The sequence below is a fragment of the Balaenoptera ricei genome, chromosome 12, assembly GCF_028023285.1.
Source record: "Balaenoptera ricei isolate mBalRic1 chromosome 12, mBalRic1.hap2, whole genome shotgun sequence".
NCBI lineage: Eukaryota > Metazoa > Chordata > Mammalia > Artiodactyla > Balaenopteridae > Balaenoptera > Balaenoptera ricei.
Genome location: NC_082650.1, coordinates 52,250,831 through 52,273,292, shown reverse-complemented (window position 1 = coordinate 52,273,292; position 22,462 = coordinate 52,250,831). Strand labels below are relative to the sequence as shown.

At 41.2% G+C, this 22,462-nt stretch overlaps 1 protein-coding gene across 1 annotated transcript in view; it reads right to left on the bottom strand.

Moving 5' to 3' along the window:
* SEC63 (SEC63 homolog, protein translocation regulator) overlaps window positions 1–3,633 on the bottom strand; it is a 69,231-nt gene extending 65,598 nt beyond the window's left edge. The window contains exon 1 of the mRNA XM_059941470.1: window positions 3,368–3,633. Coding sequence (XP_059797453.1) covers window positions 3,368–3,491 — 124 coding nt within the window. The 5' untranslated portion in view covers window positions 3,492–3,633. The remainder of the gene's footprint in view (window positions 1–3,367) is intronic.
* Between the last annotated feature and the right edge of the window lie 18,829 nt (window positions 3,634–22,462).

The following is a 22,462-nucleotide window of genomic DNA, read 5'->3' as shown; positions in this document are numbered from 1 at the left end:
ACGAAGACCCAACGCAGCCAAAAATAAAAAAATAAATATTAAAAAAAAGCTTTAAAAAAAAAAAACCTGATCCATCACCTAGGAGCAGCATCTAGCACAAAGTATTATGCTCTATAAATACTTGCAAAATGAAGAAATTTCTACAGTACATTTAGTTTTACAAGCAAGCATGTTTATACGCATTTATTTCTTTGCTTCTCATAACCACTTCTTGGGTAGGTAGGGCAGGTTATTATTATCACCCCTAGAAAATGAGGATGAGAGTTCAGAAACAACTAAACAGGGACTAGGCTGGAACTTAAAACCAAAACTTCTAACTTCAAATACAGCGTTTTTTACTTCACTACTAAGCACTAAAAGTGAACTCCTACTCACATTCCCAAGTCAGAGAGCTAAATCACTTGTACACTATTTGAGAGGGAGCAAGCAAAGAAGAATAAAGGAATGTAACTTTTTAAAAAAAGTTTCATTAATCCTTTCAAACAATGGGGGAAAAAATCTGAGTACATAAGTGTACCAAATCAAATTGTTCCAGAAAGTCTAAGTAACCAGCAAAAACAACAGGAGCTAAGAGCCCCCATATGTGCCAGACACTGTTCTAAACATTTTACATATATCTATTTTATTAATTTAATTCTATAAAACAGATAACTACTGTCTCTAGTTCACAAATGAGTAAACTAAAACATAGAAATTAAATCACTTGCCTAAGATAACACAGTAATTGGCAGATCCAGGTTTCAAAACTAGGCAGTTTTGAAAAAGTAAGATCAAGGAGTCAAAAAAAAAAACCTCCAAAATCTGGGAAAAGCAGTGATGTATTTTATCTCAATCAAAGGATCTATAATCCTTAACCTATGGAAAGAATAAAAGCCCTCTCTGGATTATTTGAATTTCTAATAATTAGAAACAGTTATTTTCTCTTGTTCAAATATCATTATAAACCTATTAAAGTTGCTTTAACAAAAATATTCTACTTTCAACTACAAGAACTTTACAGCCCTATTCTACAGTAAGTACTTATTAGCTTTGTAAAATAAAAAAGCTAAGACATTAGAGGTTTTTTTGTTTTCAGGAAAGTGCACATATCAAAAGAAATACACCACCTCCCAAAATGACAACTCCAACAAAAGACCACTACCTACCTTAGCAACACTACTCAAACCTAGTTACAATTTACAATCACATAGGGACTTTTTAAAAAACCAATACATAGCACCCACTCCAGACCAATTAAATCACAATATCTGGTGATGGGTCTAAGTTTTTAAAAGGTCCCCCAAGTGATTCTAATGAGTAGTCAGGTTTAAGAACCACTATTCTAAGGAAATCCAAACCCTCCATATTATTACTTCACACAGAGCTTTTGCCCATAAAGGTCTGAAAAAGTATTCAGTCATCTTATTCAGCCAATTTGCAAACAACCAAGAGAGTAAGATAAATAGGACCCTTCAACTACTAAAAGGGGTATTAATTATAAGGGCACTTAGCCCAACAGATTAGACAAAAATCAAGGCAAAAGGATTCCAACGATAATGTTTTGGATAACAGAGTAACTTCAATTAACACGTCAAATATGCCAATGACCAAGCTATTTCTATTTGTCAAACCCTATATTTTCCAATCTGAAATGGCGCCATGCTTTCTGATGGACTCAAGAGCTCAACAATTCCAAAAGAGCAACACTGAAACAACTGTCAACCTTGAAACTGAAAGCCCTCAAATGTGTCATCTTTTAAAAAAGCTAAACAAAGATTAAACTCAACTTTAATGTTGTACAATTGCTGAGTAAATCTTTTTATGCTTTCATATAGAAGATACCCCTGAAAAGTCAATATTGCCATAAGAACTCTGAAATTCAAAATTACATGCCTAGATGTTTGCAGGAAAATAATTTGGTGACTTGGACTGATAGAAGGCTACTTATAATCTTTATTCAACTCACTTAAAAAAGTAGTCATATTTTGCTGTTGGGATATTAATTTGTTTGATTATTGGTGCTGTTTTAGACCCTTAAAGGCTTGTTAGGGTAGGTACTATCTTTCAAAAATTTGAAAAACTCTGTAGCATACCTGTCCTCAAGCGTTTTGAATAAAGCATGTGGATCTGTAGTAGTAATTCTGAATAACACAACAGGATATTTTAATATTTGATTTTTGAAGCTTATTTAGTTTTCCTGTGAAACTGTAAGTAGTTAAAAGCACTGAATCAGTCTTAAAGCATAACAAGTTCCGATGTGATTCCATGCTTCACTGGTAACAATGTCCCCAAAGTACAGTATACCACCTGGACAACCTAGACTCCCACCACACCCAACTTGAGAGAATCTATTTATTCAAGTTAGCATAGCTCTTGTGAAACAGAAAGCCTTCCCTAAATGTTCTTACTCAAAAGCTACTTGTTACTGTTAACGCTACCACAAACAACCTACTAAGGCCTTGCAGTTCTATCAGTTATAAGAATATCACCTGCCATATATCCTAGTAGAGTGCAACAAACGGAATCCAAAACCCAAACATAAAATGCCTTGCAAAGAATCTAAATAATTCTGTGTTCTAACCCGATGTTGTTTAATGTGAAGATTGAGAACTAAAAGCAAACGGACCAGCTACCTCACAACTGGACTACCTAGAAGACTTAATCCTTCCTTCATACTTGCACTTTTTCCGCCATAAACAACAGGAAACTCCAAAGAAACGGAAATAGAGAAAAGCCTAGTTTTTCCTAAGGGTAATAACGGCATCGCTTCCAACACCCCCCCCCCCCAGTGTGAGTGAACAAATGAAAAAGCAACGGGGGAAAGGCACGGGGGGAGGGGCGGTTGGCGAGCTCAGCTGGAGTCCTATACCTGCCACCCAGCTCAGACGGTGCCCGAAACATCTGTAACGACCGCTGCAACAGGGAAACTGGGCTGTGGGGGGAAGAAGACCGTGGCCTGGGGGCTCAGAGTGGAGCCTGCACGCTCGGCTTCCTCCTTGGCCAACTCTTCTCTCACCTCCCAATTCCCATCCTCCCTATCCCACCCTGCTCCCTCCGTAAAGAAAAATACCCAATAACACAGGAGGCAGAGAAGACAAAGAGGCAAAACGATGCTGCAAGCAGCGTCCAGAACAATGGGGAACAGGGTGCAAAGCGAAACTCCCGAGGAGGACAATGAAGGGGGTGGAGAGGAACCCGGAGAAGCACAGAGGGAAACACCGCCGAGCCCGGGCCCCGCCGGCCGCGGACGCCTGGACTCGAGGCCCGGCCGCGCGTGCGGTTATCACCCCGGGCGCGCCGAGCTGGGCCGGAGAGGGTGGGAGCGGCGCGGCCCAGAGGGGCCGGCGGAGCCTGCGCGGGTCCACCGGCTGCTGCCGGCGGGACTCACCGGCATTCTGATCTCGGGGCCAGAGGTAGTATGTGGCCGGGATCACGATGAGCCCCACGAAGGAGGTGAGGAAGTAGAAGAAGGTGTTCCCGCTGTCATCGTACTGGAACTGCTGCCCTGCCATGGCACCCCCTCCTCCGCCTCCCTCTTCTCACCACCGCCGCCACGACCCCGCTCTGCTTTCGGACTCCCAGGGCCCCGGCCGCGTGTGGCGTAGCTCCTACGCCGCCGCCTCTCCTCCCCGCCCCCACGCTACTCTCACGGACACGCTGCCGCCACCGCCGCTGCGGTCCCAGCTCTCGCGAGAAGAGATAGCTCCCTCCCCGAGCGGTTTTTCCCTCCTCCGCCCCTCGCCTCTCCCCAACCAGCTCTCTGAGAGAGACGTGGCGCGCAGCCGAAGAGCTCTGCGAGCTCCCGCCCTTAGCCCTGCCCGCTTAGCCTCAGCTCCGCCCCTCAAGCTCTGGTAGACCCTCCCTGAAGGCCCCGCCCCTACCCCTGAAGTCCCTCCCCCTCCCTCCTCAGTTTCTTTTCCCAGGGTCGAGCTCCGGGTCCTGAGGCTCGGTTTACAGGGTCCCAGCCGAGGCTTCCGGGCCGAGCAGTGGGCGCGGGCGGTTCACCTGACTGCGACCGGGGTCGCACGCGTTCGAAGCAGAGGTGAGGCTTCCTTGCCTCCCCTGTCTCCCATCGCTACCCACCCTGTCCTGCACTCTCACTTTTCAATTTCCCTGGTTGATAAGAATGTTTCCTTAAGTTCCGGATCCGCTCCTCCAGTTTGGAAACACTGGTCCGTCAGAATAGGGCGCGGGAGCAGGGCGGTGGGGAGGGATGGCGAGGGGTTTGGTTGTAGGGGTCTTTTGGCAAAGCAACGTTTGCTATTAAGAGACTGCGATCTACATTGCGCCCATTTTGCAGATGGAGATTCCCCAAGCCGGTAGAGATGGTGACCTACCTATCCCAGAGCTAATAATATTTATAGCATTTTCTTCGACACAGGCAGTAGGCAAAGACCTTCATTGCTTTAAATCATTCAATGGTCGGCGAACCCCTTGGAATGAATCAAAGCATGCCCGCTCTCCAGATGAGGAAATGGAGGCTGAGAGAGATTGCCTAGAGTGAAACACAGTAAGGAAACGTCTGGGGATTCAAACCCAGATCACGCTGACACCACAAAGCCAGTGCCCTGACCACCGCCTCGTCGCCGACCCTCGCATTTCCCTGAGAGCGGCCGGCCCTCGCGTGCGGAGTGGGGGCAGGAATCCGCACTGCGAGGAGAGACGGCTGGGGGAGCAGTCGCTCTCCGCGGCCTCTGCCCTCGCCGGCTGTGAGATCCCAGAGGCTGGTGTCAGCTAAGCTGGGAGCCAAGGGGGCTGGCGCCCTGATCCGTGAATGACCCCCACGGTCCCGTGGCAGCCCCGGCTGGAGCCTATCGCAGCATCTCCCCCTCCCCTCAAGGGACCAAAAGGAAAGGCCCACCCGAGTCACCTCACAGAGTCGTTGTGAAGATTAAAGGGAGTTATAGTGAAAACTGGAAAACCAATGCAACAAACAGATATTACATTGTATTTTTAAAAGCTCATTTTAAGGCTATATAGTCTATTTACTAGGTTCCTTTCAATATGCCTTCCACTGTTGGAAGCGAAATCTGGTCACATGTCATCTTTTATTTCATGTCGTCAAAAATAGTATTTATCATAATCAGTGACGACTTCCTTCATAATAGATTATATTCACATGTATTCTCTCTTCCCTCTCAAATGTCGTAACTACCCATTTTGAAAGAAAATTTCAGAACATCATTTTCTCTGCATTCCCCTCCTCACTTTTTTCTGTGTGAAGTTTTCAAAGACTGTATTAGAGGGGAAGAAATTAAACAGAGAGGTGAGGGGGAGAGGATTGGACAATTAGGTCAGCACAGCACTGTGATCACCCAAGGCTGATATGCCCAAAACAACTTGCCTTGCTTCAGAAACAAGCCTGTCATAAAATTGGCTCAACTGCAGTGGGCAGGATCCTGAAGTTCCTTTTGTTTATGTTGAATTTGTTATTAAGTCTTGTTTTAATAATGCTGAACTGGTTGTTTTTTATTACTCTGATTATACATTTTACTCTGCATTTGGATAAAGATAATACATCAGTTTTATAACCTTGCGTCAATATAAATTATTCATGATAAATATTCCCCTTCTGACTTTTTTTCTGCAGGAGTAATCTTTTCACTGCAGTTTGGGGTCGTGCATATGAGTGGTTTGTACAGAACTGAACCATGAAACCAAATTTTGAACAAATCACATTTATTTGCTAAACTCCAGACCTATCTAAAACATGAATTTTTTAACCAAATTAAAAGATTAAAGATTTGAAAATGTATAAACACAGTCTGTCTTAGAACTTAATGTTATTCATCATAGATAAACTCAGATCACCCAAATATTCCCCAAAGCGAATCTGAATCATACCTTTAATTAATCACAATTTTTTCTGACGGATTTTTTTAAATTGCTTTTTGAACAGTTGTTTCTTTTAAGATATCATTTCAATGAAACATTTAATAGTACTGAGTGAATATGGTAGAACCAGAGCTACAAACACATTTTGTTTAGTCTAATAGGACATGTTAAAAGGCATTTTTGTATTTTCTCTATATGTGTCTATAAATGAGTATTTTAACCAATTTCATTTTAATTGCTAGGTAGATATTTCCTCTCAAGTGTAGAAAACCTGCCTATTTTTTGGTTCCTCCTGATAATTTGCTTTTTCCTTAGAGTGAATCTTTCCTTCCTTGCAAGTCATGCTTGTAACTACTGGTGTTGACTTAACATTTATACATACCAAAATACATTTGTGTAGCTATAGTCAACATGATTTAATTTTCTGCTTAATGTAGTTAGCCTCAAAGAGACTGGAAAGAACCAAATTACTAAGTAGGTACATGCAATTATTTCCAGTCTTTTCCCCCTCTCTCTACCCTACAATAACCTTCACTGTCAAAGCCTAGCAAATCATCTTTAATGTTATGCTTCTTATTACTTTGTTTCAGTGCCAGGATTTTCTCCATTAAGAGCTAAATCTCTTCTGATACAAAATGAACAATTCTTTTTATTTGATCTTACAGAGATGAAAAGTTATGCCCATCATAATGACAACAGTAACATCAACAAAGTAACCTTTGTACAACATTTATTATTTACAAAAAACTTCCTCAGCATTATTCCAGTTGAAATTTCAAAGCATGACCCACATTTTGGAACTTTGACTAGGTAAAAGGTACTAACCCATCGCAATCCTTTCATTCCCTAGCTTCCTAAGGCCCTTATGACCCAATGAAACCCCAATCTTACACTTGGAGAGAATGTGAAGGGAGGTATGGGTTAGAAAGACATTGGAACTGGATTATGCTCCACTCTGAAAGCATGAAAACAATGTTAAAAGAGGAATTGAGGGCTGTGGTTTTCTTTAGTGTTGGGAGCAGGTTTGCATTTTGGCTCCTCTCTTTTCATGAGTATGTTGGACTTGTCAATATCGTTCTTGTTCTATACCTACTTTTGTGATTACAAAGCTGAGAATTATTGTACTAAAACCAGTTGTCAACGATGTATCAACAAACAGGTTATTCCTTTATGAATTAATTTTATGCATTACCAACATATCTAAACTGCTTAAAGAAAAAATGATTGACATTTCACAGTGAGCCATAAAATAGCACTTAATGAAATTTCCCGCCCAGATTGAAATATAATTTGGAAGAGTGGCCATAAATAAACAGGAGAGATCACTATGGGCAATTTCAAGTTTGTATATTTGCATAAGGAGAAAAATAAAATCTCAATAGAGATTAGAACTTAAGGGAAAACATAAATCATCTTGTTGAAAAACAAATATTTGTGGATCCTGAAGTTTATAAAATTGGGGAGCCTTAATTAATAAAAAATATAAAATTATGATTATAAAATTAGGTACAAAAGTTCATATTCACTGTGAACTCTGGTGATAATGATGTGTCAAGGTAGGTTCATCATTTGTAACAAATGTACCACTCTAGTGGGGGATGTTGAAAATGGAGGAGGCTCTGGGGGCCAGGAGAGGGAGAGAGTAGGAAATATATGAGAAATCTCTGTACCTTCCACTCTGTTTTGCTGTGAACCTAAATCTGCTCTAAAAGAAGTCTACTAAAAAATAGCTAATATTTATAATAATTATAATTGCTATAGGTTTGTGTTCTACAAACAAAAGAATTCTGATAAATTATATATTTGCATGATTTACATCAGGATGCTTTTTAATATGGTAACATTTACAATTGTATAAACTGCATATTGAATATATTTCTACTGAGAGAGATTTTTCCTTTTTGACAAGGCTCAATGACAACCAAATTCTCTGCTTACAATTTTAACATCTCATGAGTGGAAGAATTTTCCACAGAGTAGTTTCTGACTCTGTACATTTCAAACAATATTTCTCCTCTATTACCTACATACTTCAGGTACCAGGCCTAGTGGAATATATTCATATCATGAATCAAGATGTATCACTCTTTCATGTTGCAATGCTCGGTGAGTTTGCCCCAGGGGTAGAGGTGAAAGAAGTATTCCTGGAAGTGCTAACAACTATACACAGAAGTAACTGTAAACTACATAAAAATATCACCCTAACTCCAAAATGAATGTACCCCCTTACTTTCAAATATACAGATTATTATGAGGAAGAAAATCAGTCATTCAACACTTAACATTCATTGAAATCACATACACTATTAGCGACGGTGGGGAGCACAGGAATGTTTAAGACAGGGTCTCTGACCTCTGGAAACTTGCCTATAGTCTAATGAGAAGGACATACTTTTTTCAATAAGTAACAAAAACCAGAGGAAGGAATTGATAAATGCTGTAAGGAATATACAAATAAAATTATTTCCAAGTTCATAGGAAATAGTCCTTTCTTTTGGCAGAGAGAATCAGAAGGCTTCAAGGACGAGGTGGCAATTGAGCTAGGCCTTCAAATAGAAATTGAAGGAAAAAATCCAGGTGGAATCAGCTCAGAGAACATTTGAAGAATAGCATGAAGTCCAGTCTGGTTGTAAATGGCAATCACAGAAGTGGGAAAATACTTTTAAGTCCAGCTTCCAGGTTACAGGCAGCATGTTAGAAATATTGCCATTTAATGAGCTTTGTTAAAGGAGTCCGTAAGTGGGAGACATTGCAGTCTCCTTTAGATACCTTAAAAAAAAAGAGAGAGAAAAAAAGAAATGGTTTTAACTAGCATGGTTTAAGTAAAGGCCTGCAGAAAACAAGAGGGTGAACTAGGTCATGATTTCTACTATTTTCTTCTTCCTCCTTTACCGAGCATATAGTTTCCATTCTTTGATATAAATCAAATCTTAAGATCTAATACAATAGTTATGTCCCCAAAAAGATTTCTTTGACATACCTTACCTCACTCTGCTGGCTCCTATATTTCACATCCTGTTCACTCTCTACTTCCAATCCTGCGTTCCCACCTCTGTCCTGCCTCACATCTGTTCTCTACACAACAACCAGGGATCCTTTTCTTCTTTCAACTTTCTATTTTGAAATAATTATAGATTCACAAGAAGTTGCAAAACCAGTAGAGACAAGACCCATTTACCCTTCACTGCTGGCCTGCAGAGGGCTGAGTGGTTATGGTCACTGTGGGGTCCTCAGCTCTCATGGCTCAGTCAGATTAGCACGGACTCAGAGTAGCCATCCTAGAGCTGACTGATAGCCAGTGAGGAGGTTTCAGCATCAGCAAGCATTTCCAGTTCACCAAAAGTTTGGTGTGTGCCCTCCCTGCCAATGTTAACTAATCAGATCAAGGAAGGGAAACTTTGACTTACAGGCTGACTAGATTCAACCCTCATTTTAATCTCTGATTCACTGGACAGGTTGGCTAGAGACCATAAATATGAAATACATGAATAAACTTGCCTTCCAGGTTCAGTAGTTGCCTTGCTTTATGGGTAGTGAGACAATGGCCAGACCAATCTGACAATAGAACTCTAACCCACAACCCTTACAGCAAGCAATCCAGGAAGCCAAAACACAACCTCTTCAGCAGCTGGCCCAGAGTGTCAGGACTAGCTTCCCAATTTTTTGCCCCCATTTGCTAATTAGGATCAACCAGCCAAATATGCTACCTTAATCAGTCATGCAGGATACCCAACTCCTAGTCAGCCTGTCTCCAGCTTCTCCATCAAAGCACACTGAAGCCTTCCCTTTTTTCACCGTAAAGCTTCCCCACTCCCCTGTCTGGCTTTGAGTCTCTGCCAAACCCAAGCAATGGTGGCAGAATCTCTTGCTATAGCAAGGTCTGAATAAATAGCCTGTTTGTTCTCATTTGGAAGATCTTCACTTATTTCTACATTATGTAAATACTAAATGAATTGCTTTTAACAGTTGTTAGGTATACATAGTATTACACACATAGTAGTAGTCTAACGTAGACGTCTTCATGATTTGCCAAGTGCCTACCTCTACTCCCACTAAAACCTAGACACTGAGGAAAAAACAACCAACCAACCAACCTATGAAATCAAACTCACTGCCTGAGTCTGAGACAGGACCAAAGAAATAAAAAGCCTTTTTAGAACCTAAGGAATGTTCTTCCTTAGCAGGGATTACCAATTTGATCCTTATAATTAGCCCTTCTGTATGCCTATTCATGTGTCATTACCTGTTCGTACGGATAAGAACTACCAAACCTTGTGCCACATACAGCTGTGCTTTTAAAATTGTTTTTGACCATTATTCGTAGCAAGAGATGTATTTTACATTATGGCTCAGTACAAGTGTCATAAAAGAATACTTAACCCTCACCATGTGCAATGTGGTGTGATATTTTTCTATCGTACACTACACATTTATTCATATTAAATGTATATGTAATAAATTATACTTATGTGTGAAATGCTTTATTAAAGAAACACTGAACTACAGTCTGGAAGATTTCTGAAGATACATAGAAAAGCTCAATCATAGAATACAGATAAGGTCTCCTTTGACAGTAAGTATGTTCTTGAACATTCTTTTATCAGGTGGGGAGCTTCTCATTTAAAGAAATGCTCTAGCACAGTAGTTCTCAAACTTTAGTTGCAGGAGAATCACCTAAAAGGCTCATTAAAGCTCAGAATGCTGGGCCTCACCCCCAGAGTTTCTGAATCAGGCTGTGGTAAAGGGCAGCCTGAAAATTTGCATTTCTCACAAGTTCCCAGGTGATGCTGATGCTGCTAGTCTGGAAACCACACTGTTTTAGTGAATTATTTTTATAAATCAAATCATCCTTTTGCACAATGAATAATCACTTCCCAATTTGTCTGTTTGTCATATGTTGAGTTTACTGAAGCAACATATGTTGTAGTGGTTGGATGTGTGTGACTATAATTTGTGTCTGAGCAGAAGGTCAAAAGTCAGAAATTAAGGGAGACCATCTGCTTGCTGATTCCTTCCTCCAGCCCTCTGGTGCTCCTTTCAGAGTTATTTAACCACACATTCATTTATCTCACAAATATTTGTGACCCTGTGCCAAGATCTGTGCTAGGCTTTAGATTACCATCCGCCTGAGCATTTTATAAGAAAACAGTTCCCTTCAGAAAGCTGTAGAATGGGGACTTCCCTAGTGGCACAGTGGTTTAGAATCCACCTGCCAATGCAGGGGACACATGTTCGATCCCTGGTCCGGGAAGATCCCACATGCCGCGGAGCAACTAAGCCTGTGCGCCACAACTACTGAGCCTGCGCTCTAGAGCCCGCGTGCCACAACTACTGAAGCCCACGCACCACAACTACTGAAGTCCACGTGCCTAGAGCCTGTGTTCTGCAACAAGAGAAGCCACCACAATGAGAAGCCCACGCACCTCAACGATGAGTAGCCCCCTCTCGCTGCAACTAGAAGAGAAAGCCCGCGCACAGCAATGAAGACCCGACACAGCCAAAAATAAAAAAAATTTAAAAATTAGAAAATAAAAGCTGTGGAATGATGCTGAGTTCCTTTTTCTGTTCTTTTATAACCATTTTGTTCCTGATGGGTGAGGATCAGGTGCCCTTCCAGAAACAGGAAGATGACAAAATCAGGCAGCTGTTGCAAGTTTTAGAGCTCCTGATTCACTGGTCTTTGAAGGCAGTGTCTTCCAAACCTCCTCTCTGAGGAGGAGCAGAGCACCCAGGTGCTAGTTAAAATTATAGCTCCCAGGCCCTTGGCGATTCTGACACAGCTGGGGAGGAAGCATGGTTGTTATATTTTTAGCAATTACTCCAGGTGAGTCTTAAAATCAAAGAAATATGGGAAACCTCGTTTTAAAACACACTATTACATATAAAATAGATAACTAATAAGGACCTACTGTATAACACAGGGAACTCTACTCAATACTCTGTGATGACCTATATGGGAAAAGAATATAAAAAAGAGTGGATATATGTATATGTATAACTGATTCACTTTGCTGTGCCGCAGAAACTCACACAACATTGTAAATCAACTATACTCCAATACAAATTTTAAAAATATAAAATAAAACTATCTTTGAATACAATATAGACCCTAGAATCATATTAACTGAAAGAAGAAGGTATTCACAGTAGGTAAGTGGTCCTCAAACTTCACTGCATGTAAGAACCACTTGGAGAACTTCCAAAGCCTAGGTCATTCCCTATATCAATTATATCAGAACTTTCCTCCCTATCTCCCCCGTGAGTCCAATTGGCAGCCAAATTTTAGAACCAGTACAATCATTTATGCAAGTTAAACCCCTCTTCATACTGAAGCACTTTTCACAGTCTCTTCCTAATGCAGTTGCTTTCCATCATGATGAAAAACTACATCCTGTTTAAATATTGGAGACTTAAGTATTGGGGCAGGTGAAGTATTATCAGGTGATCTTGAGTGCTCTTGTTCTGCTGACGCCAGCAGCCTATTAGCTTTTGAAAGCTCTGGACTAGATCAGGAACTACCCCAAAGCTTGGTGGCTTCAGGGATTCTGCTCAAAGATTTGGACTAGTGCCTCTCAGATTTCAATGCACATTTGAATCCCATGGAGAATCTTAATAAAATGAAGGTTCTAGTTCAGTAAGTCCAGAGTGTGATCTTTGAGTCCACATTTCTAACAAGCTCCAGGTGATGCCTATGCTACTGGACTACAAACTACACTTGGAGTAGCAAAGCTGTAGATCGTCCCCCAAATCTAGTGTCAATAAATAAAAGCAGCAGGAGTATATATAGCTATGGCAAATAAGCTAAGATAGAAGGGACAGGTGACTGTGACTCTCATGTAGGCAGGGCACAACAAAGCCTAGTGAACATCATAAAAATGGTGTTTGAGGTAACACAGGTGGAAAGAACTGCAGACCAAATCTGATGAGACAGATTTGAGATAGTCAAAGTTCAACTAAAGAGTGTGTCCAATACTGAAAAATATGGCCAGGGTGTAGATGGAGAAAAGCAGGGTAGCATAGAAGGTAAGAGCTTGGGTTTCCAAATCAGCTTAAAATTTAAATCCTGGCTCTACCACTTACTGCCTATGTGACCTTAGGGAAATGGCTTAATTTCATCTGTGAAATAGAAAGAACTTTGTGTGTGTGTGCTTAGTAAATTACAGGTGCCCAGCCCAGGGCCTGGCAACAGTAGGTCTTCAATAAATGATTGCTACAACTATACAACTGTAGCCCAAGTGTTCAGGGCTTCACCAGATTTAGGTTCATTCATCCAATCTTTTTTTTTTTATTTTATTGGAGTATAGTTGATTTATAATGTGTTAGTTTCAGGTGTACAGCATAGTGATTCAGTTATACATAGAATATTCATTCTTTTTCAGATTTTTTTCCTATATAGCTTATTACAGAATATTGAGTAGAGTTCCGTGTGCTATAGAGTAGGTCCTTGCTGGTTATCTATTTTATGTATAGTAGTGTGTGTATGTTAATCCCAAATTCCTAATTTATCCCTCTCCCCTGCCACGTTTCCCCTTTGATCACCATAAGTTTGTTTTCAAAATCTGTGAGTCTGTTTCTGGTTTGTAAAGAAGTTCATTTATAGCATTCATCCAGTCTTGATGGCTCTTCGTTCCTGCTTGGCAGCCTGTAGGAAATCCGGCCTCATGCAAAAGAGGGAGCTCTCTTGTGTGACCATTTTGGACTTGCTCATTGCTCTCCGCCATGGCTAATTAGGTTACAACCCTGCAGGCTTAGACTACAACAGAACCCAGAGAGGCCACTGCCCAGCCCTCACCACCACTGCTGTCATTGCCTAAATGCTAGATCCTTTGCATCTGATTGTTGAAATCCATGCCATTGCTTTTGCAAAAAGAATATATCCTAGTATTACTATGTTGTTTGTCCAGGATTTGGTGATGGCAGTAGAGTTCTCTGAAGTTAGAGTGGGGATAGAGGAACAAGTGGAGCGGTCCACAGAAAGGATTCTTGAGTGCCAAAGGATCACAGAAACTTGAGTCCACACACATAGGCACGTTCTCCCCAGAGCACACAAATGAAGTGGAAGTTCCAGGGTCAACCACCACTCCACCCAGAACTGCTCACTACTGGCTCCTTAATGCTAAAGCCTTTTAGCTGATAACAGGAATCTTCACTAGGTACTTTACATACTTTAGCTCATTTCATTCTCAAACAGCCCTATGAAGTAGGTACTAGAAGTGCTCCCATTTTCCACATGAGGAAAAGGGAGGCTTAAAGAGATAAAGAAATATGCCCAGGGACACACAAGTTGTCAGCAGTGGAGGTGAGTTTGGAATCCAAGCAGTCTGACTCCAGGACAGAGATGTTCCTCTTTGCCTCCAATCCCTATCTTGCTCCCTGCACCAGATTCCTCTTACTTACCAGTGTGTTTTCCCAGAAACCTAGCTTCCACCTGGAACCCCCAGTTAATCAGACATGTCTGTATATGTCTTAGCCCCAGTTGTGGACAGGGTTCAAGTACTTTGCCCAGAGGGCTCCCCAGTTGTGATACATGTCAGTGAATGCAAATAACTACACAGTGAAGAGGGTCACCATGCTTCCTTCTCCTAGAGTATCTGACTCTCACCTCTGGCCCAGCAAAGTCACCCAGTTATGGAATTAAGATGATAATGATGGAGCCAGTTTGTAAAGAGTTTGAAGGTCAAATCAGAATAAGGAACCTGGACTTTAATCTATGGGCAAATTCTATGACTATATCATTAATAAAATGGACAGGGCATGAGGAGGATAAAAAAGGGGAAAAGGAAGAAAAGATTGAATTTCAGGTCCATTTGCTCAGGCTGTCAATGCTATGTGTTCCAACACCAGTGATGAGGGCAGCCCCAGGTGCTTCAGATGGAGAGTTCCATCTCCAATAAATGAACGTAAGAACAAGTGAAGAGTTGCTGGATGGTAGGATTAACTAATACAATGTGATAGCTGCTGTGATTCACCCCTTGCTTGAAGGTGTCAGATAAAGATGTCCTAAACTGGAATCAAGCAGGGAGAGAAAACTCGGAGAAGAGAGGGGATTGTAGTACACCCCAAAATCTTTGGTCTGTGAATAAGAATGTAAATCTCTAAGATGAAGCTTCTCAAATTATTTGACCATTGCCTCCTTTTTAAAAATAGGCATAACAAGGGTCTACAGAAATGCACTTTGGGAAATGCTGGTCTAGTAGTTTTAGCACAATGGTTGCCACTGATGGATTACTTTATCAAGAGTAGTTGCAATGGAGTAGTTGGGAGGGGAGAAGCCAGTGTGTAATGATTAGAAGGAAAAGGAAAGACAGAGACAAGTGTGGGTGCTCAGCATCTGCACTGTTCTGTCAGGAGGGGAAGGAACAGGAACTAGAGCTGGAAGAAGGGGCATGGATCGGGAATGAGAGACTGAGGGAGAACCAACTGCTGAGGTTTTCTTCTTTTTAAACATGGATGACTTTGCCATGTTTATATGACATGCTCTCAGTCCCTCTGTTTTCTGTCCCTCATAAGATGTTTCTAGCTGCTCTTCTGGGTGGAACATTATATAAATCACCCCTGCTGATCTCCTCTGGGGCTGGGCCCCTCCTGGTCAGTCATGAACTTCCCATGCCTACTAGCAGGGGCCTCTCAGTTTTAGATACAGCCTTATCTCCAATCCCTACGGAAGGTTTAGGCAGTAATTTACTCAAAGGTTTAGGAAAGAAGTCCAGAACCAAGCTTTACAGAGGATGGGAGTTAGGGAGGAGTGTAGTTAAGGTACCTATCCTCAGTTCCCTAACCAGACACTTTGCCCCCAGGCAGCATTCACAAACCAAATCCCCACTGCAGGGTTTTCTGAAATCTTACAGTCTCATAGCCTCTAGCTTTGGTGCTCAATAGCCTGTGAAGGGCCAAGCTCTGGTCTCATGGATGAAGGGAAGAATAAATGCTATCATTTATGTGTGTGCGTGCTTGGGGAGGGGAGGGTTGGATTTTTTTGGGGTTTTTTGTTTTTCGGGGGGCGCACCACTCGCAGGGTGTTAGTTCCCTGACCAGGGATTGAATCCGTGCCCTTAGCAGTGAAAGCGTGGAGTCCTAACCACTGGACCACCAGAGAATTCCCTCATCTGTACTTAATGGGTCTTACGTTTGGGGACATTGCTAATCCCTTCTGATCTCTAGCATCTCAAATCAAGTACATTTAATCACCTTGAAGAGTGATTTTCAAATGCTGTGTAGTCACCTTAAGACATCCATCTTTCTCCTAGTAACTGCACTCTGACTCTATCTTAAGAGCTAAGATCTGGTCTCATTCTGTTAAGTTGATGAATATCTCTTCCCTGTGTTAACTAAGAGGGATCTGAAGCCTGATGGCTCCTCCCTGATTCCTGGAGTGTGAATGTGAAGGTCTATCAGTGACTGGGAGTTAGAGAATAGGGAAAGGATGGGGAGGAGAAGGAAGGTACCTCTGGAGTGAGTGGAATTGAAAATACAGAAGAAGGAATAATTTGAAGATTTATTTATGGCACTAACCTGTTGTTAACTCTAATAATTAATGTAGTTATAAATACACTTGGCAAGAAAAATACTTCATCCTAAAAAAAGTACAAAACTTTAAAAATGTGGCCACTAGTTCTGAATATACCATTACTAACTTTGTGACCTTGGGCAAGTCACTTTACTTTGCACTTCACAATTGCATGTGTTTGCTTTTGTCTACAGAATGGTATAATATTACACACCTTATCTCTCTCACAGCAATACCATGGAGGTCAAATCAGATTACATTAAAATAGTTATAATTACTTTCATTTGCATAGTACTTTATCATACACAAAGCACTTCTGCGTATATTATTCCATTTTCATGAAAGAGCTTTGAAAAGTTATAAAGTGTTATCAAAGGATAATACTTAGGTTTATATTTAAATATCAGCTCCATCTCTCTCTACTTCAATTTTCTCATCAGTAAAATGGGGATAACAGTGGTATCTACCTCGTAGGTGGTTGAGGGGATTAAAGTTATATCACCCCGAAAAGAAACCTGGTACCAATAGCAGTCACTCCTCATTCTCCCTCATCTCCCTCCAGCCCATGGCAACCAATAATCTACTTTCTATCTGTGTGAATTTGCCTTTTCTGGATATTTCATATAAATACAATCATATGCCATGTGGTCTTTGTGACTGGCTTCTTTCAGTTTGCATAATGTTTCTAAGGTTCATCCATGCTGTACCAGCACTTCATTCCTTTTTATGGCTGAGTAATATTCTAGTATATGGACATTCCACATTTTGTTTATCCAATCAGTTGACGGATATTTGGGTTTTTTCTACTGTTTGGCTGAATGATACTGCTATGAGCACTCATGTATAGGTTTTTGTGTGGTTGCATGTTTTCAATTCTCTTGGGTACATACCTAGGAGTGGAATTGTTAAGTCATATAGTAACTCTGTGTTTAACATTTTGAAGAACTGCCAAACTGTTTTCCAAAGTGTCTGAACCATTTATAATTCTGTAACAAAGAACAAACCTGACTCCACATTGGATCTAGTCCTTTAGCTCTAACCTTCTTGTTCTGTTGCCTGTGCTTAGTCATGCTGGCTCTGCAGCTTTGTAAAGGAATGCTGCCTATAGCCTGAAATATACATAATAGCCCATACTCAAGGCTCTTCCTCCCAGGCCTTTAAAGGTATAACACTTTTCATTCATATAGAGATAAAAAGTTGTGGAACAGAGAACATTTGTCTTGTTGGAGGTTTTCAGGAACCTTGCTAGCAGACCTATACAGACAGCTATAAGAACAAAGGATCATCACATACTCCCCAGGGTCTGGCCGGCACTAAGAAGTTGGCAACAACCAGCCACAACCCCTCCCCTTTTAGTATAAAAGAAGTCTGAACTCTAACTCCAGTGAGATGGGTTTTGGGGACAGTAGTCCACGATCTTCTTGGTCTCCTGGTTTTCCAAATAAGATCACTATTCCTTGCCCCAACCCCTTGTCTCTCAATTTATTGGCCTGTTGTGTGGCAAGCACTGTAAGCTTGGACTGGTAACAATCACACAGCAACGTGTAAGGGTTACACTTTCTTCACATCTTCATGAACACTTGTTATAGTCTTTTTAAAATTTTAGTCATCCCAGTGAGCATGAAATGATAACTAATTGCGGGGTTTATTTTGTTTTTTTTTTTTTTGGCTGTGTTGGGTCTTCATTGCTGCACACGGGCTTTCTCTAGTTGTGGCGAGTAGGGGCTACTCTTCATTGTGGTGTGCAGGTTTCTCATTGCAGTGGCTTCTCTTGCTGCAGAGCATGGGCTCTAGGCACGTGGGCTTCAGTAGTTGCAGCACTGCAGGCTCAGTAGTCGTGGCTCGCAGGCTCAGTAGTTGTGGCGCATGGGCTTAGTTGCTCCGCGGCATGTGGGATCTTCCCGGACCAGGGATCAAACATGTGTCCCCTGCATTGGCAAGCGGATTCTTAACCACTGCACCACCAGGGAAACCCCCTACTAATTGCGGTTTTGATTTGCATGTTCCCGATGACTAATGATGTCAATCATCTTGTCTTACGCTTATAGGCCATATGTATGTCCTCTTTAGAGACAAGTCGATCCAGATCTTTTGCCCTTTTTAAAATGGAGTTATTTGTCTTATTATTGTTAAGTTGTAAAATGTCTTTACTCTGGTACAAGTCCCATATTAGATATAGGACTTACAAATATTTTCTCCCTTTCTGTGGGTTGTCTTTTCACTTTTTTGATGGTGTCCTTTGAAACACAAAGGTTTATAGCTTTGATGAAGTCTGGTTTATCTATTTTGAATTCACTTTTGAAATTTCTTCCCTTTAAGACCAGAGATGATTGATCTTTGTCCTATTGCCCCAAGAGCTGGCATGTCCTTCTTGTCAGGAGCTGCTGTGATATAGGCAGTATGACTATATATTCAGCCTCTTTCTCGTGTACTGTGCCGTGACATGTGCTGCTTCCTTACTTGAAATTCCATCTCGGCCTCCATCTTCTCTGCCTAGCCAGGTCTTTATTGTTCTTGAAGACTTAGCTCGACATTTTCTCCTCCTGTTTGGAGATCCCTGGTCCCCCCACTCCAGCAGAGGGAGCCACGTCCAATTCCTCACCACAGATGGTGTGCAGCTCTGTCTTCCCTCATGGAAGTCATCAAAGGCAGGAATTTGGGTTTATTGTCTTTGTTATTCGGGAGTGGAGTCTAAACAGGTCTGCATTTGAATTTCAGCCCCATAATTAGCTGTACAAATTTGGGCAATGCAATATTTCTGATCCTTGGTCATTTTTATAAAATGAAAATAATTTCTAAACATAGGATAATTGTAAGATTGTAGATATAGTAATAAAGTTAAACTATTTAGCTTGGTGGATTCTTTTAATTTTTTTTTTTAATTTATTTATTTTTATGGCTGTGTTGGGTCTTCGTTTCTGTGCGAGGGCTTTCTCCAGTTGTGGCAAGCGGGGGGCCACTCTTCATTGCAGTGCGCGGGCCTCTCACTATCGCGGCCTCTCGTTGCGGAGCACAGGCTCCAGACGCGCGGGCTCCAGACGCGCAGGCTCAGTAGTTGTGGCTCACGGGCCTAGTCGCTCCGCGGCATGTGGGATCTTCCCAGACCCGGGTTCGAACCCGTGTCCCCTGCATTGGCAGGCAGACTCTCAACCACTGCGCCACCAGGGAAGCCCCAAGCTTGGTGGATTCTTAATAAGTCCCAGCTATTGTTTTTAGCATTATTATTATTATTTCTTTTTAATGTGGGAGCTAACAGCATCAGGCACATGGTAAGTTCTCAAGAAATGTTAGTTTTATTATTTTCTAATTCCAGCTCCAATAATGGATGTCTGGTGGCAAAGAGAACCACTATAGGCCTGTCATATCTCCTGTGTGGGCACCTCAGCTACACTCCTTTCAAAGTTTCCAGGGAGCTGTTTCCTGATGCATCTTTGAGCATCTGATGAAAACAATGAACCATACCCCCAGAAATGCACATTACCCAATAGTTTGTGTATTATTTTGGTGGGATTTCTGAATGCCTGAAGCCCATCATGGGTCCAGGGACTAAAGGTTAAGTAGATTTTAACAGATATTTACAGCCAGTGCTGCCCACTTAGTCCTCTTAAAAATGAGCAACCTTTACCATACCATCCAGCAACGGCACTCCTTGGTATTTACACAAATAAGTTGAAAATTTATACCTACACAAAAACCTGAACACGAATGTTTAGAACAGCTTTATTCATAATTGTCAAAACTTGGAAGCAACCAAGATTCAGTTGATGAATGGATAAATAAACTGTGCTACATCCTCACAATGGAATGTTATCCAATGCTAAAAAGAAATGGGCTATCAAGCCATGAAAAGACAAAGAGGAAACTCAGGTGCATACTACTAAGTGAAAGAAGCTAACCTGGAAAGTTTACATACTGTATGATTCCAACTAAATGACATTCTGGAAAAGGCAAAACTGTGGAGACAGTAAAACGATCAAGGGTTGCTAGGGGTTAGGGAGGGATGAACAGATGGAGCAAAGGGGATTTTTAGGGCCGTGAAACTATTCTGTATGATACTACAGTGGTGGATACATGTCATTATACATTTGCCAGAATCCATAGATCTTACAACACAAAGAGTGAACCCGAATGTAAACTATTTACCTCTTTGGGTGACAAAGATGCGTCAATATAAGTTCATCGATTGTAACAAACGTACTACTCTGGTGCCAGATGTTGGCAGCGGGGGAAGCTGTGCGCGTGTGAGGGCAGGAAGCACATAGGAACTCTCTGTAAACTCCACTCGATCACTCAGTTTTGCTGTGAACCTAAAATTACTCTAAACAATAAAGTCTTTTTTGTTTTTTAAACAAGCACCTGGCCCTGTAGAGTGATGCCCGGTAGCTGTGCAACCATCTTCCCAGGAACCAACAACACAACGTACAAATATATTTTTTTGAGAGATACGTTCTCTGGAACTTTGGCATGACTCTCTGGTATCACCGTGGGCATGAAAAATACCATTCTCTTTGGGGTTTCGAGAACTACTTAAACCAAGCAATAACCAGATTGTTGCAATCTTCCTGGGAATTTTTATTTTCTAGTACAGAGGATTACCAGCAGATGGCAATCAAAGAATATGAAACCTGAGTTTATCCTATTCAAGATATTTGACAACTGGTTGAAGAATGATAAGATGATAGATTGAAGGTGGGCACACCACCGCATTCGACCTCTTGAATACCAGTTCTCCATAGAGCCACAGTTTCTTATGCTCCAAACAAACAAGTCTTCTTCCACCAGGAATTGAAATAAATGTCTAGCCACAGAAGAGGCACCAGGGACAAACTCCTAGATTTTTTTAGTTACTCAAATGGGGACTCTATGTGAAAATGAATTAGAAGGGCTTATTGTTTTTATTTAAGCATTGTATTTCCTTTAGATTTTCTGCTTACATTGTGAGCCAGGGTAAATGTTCTTTGATATAAAACTGAACATTTGTGTAAATGAGTTCCTAATGATAGAAAATAGACAGCTGTAGTAGAATAGAGCTGCAAAATCACCAGAGGGAAGGAATTTGCTCAAAACAGTCCAGTGTGTGTGCGTGGGAATGGGAGTGAGAAGGGTTCATGAGGGTGTTCTTACCAAACTTAGGATTTTACAACCGATTTTACAAAAATAGGAATTTCTTCTTTCCTCCTTTTGCTTCTGGAGATGTACTAAGTAGATTCTCAATTAAATCAAGCATTCTCAATAATGTGTCTATTAAGCATGGAAGACTTTGCCCCTGTTGGTAAATTCTGGTATTTATGCTTTCCATTTGCTAAACTCACCACGCGTCCACAGAGAGAGCTGCAGTATAGCAGAGCCTACAGAATATGAATATTGCTAATTTGTCTATTGAGACAAAGAAAATTTCGGTTTATAGTTTACAGTTCGGGCATATTTGATGGCATAAGAGAACCCCATTATACATGGCATGTGGATCATTGTAGAAAATGATTAATCTGTTTTGTTTCGTTTATTGACAATATCTTTATGAAAAAAGCCTCATAAAGCACTTGAAAAAAATAGACCTGGAGAGTTTGGGGAATATTCAATTTTTAAGAGAAACAATGAACAGTAAATAATATTTTTTGGACTCCTACTATGTATTAGGCAATATTATCTCAAGACAGATAAATTATTTAGTCACATATTTACAGATTATGGAACTAAGGTTCAAAGAGATTCATAATTTGCCAAAGTTACATAGCTAGTAAGTAGCTGAGCTGGCATTTGAACCCAGGCCTGTTTAGGTAAATGTAAGTACTTCCCTACATTGTAATTTTTTATCTTATTCTGACAGATGATGTTAAGCATTTGAAACCTAGCTAATTCAAAAATTTAACCAAATCAGCTGGGTAACTGTGAAAAAATCAGAGTCCCAGGTCATTCCCATAGAGATTCTAATTCAGAAGATTGCAGATGGGGCCCAGGAATCTGAGTTTTTAACACGCTCCCCCTGCCCTCCCAGTGGTTCTGCAGCAGGTAATCTTCTGACCTCAAACAATTGAAGAAAACACAGGCCCAACTCAGTGGACCAACTTTTCATGATCAAAGAGGACCTGATGAAAGCCCTGGACCATTTTTTCAGAAAAATGCACACTTTACACCCAAAAC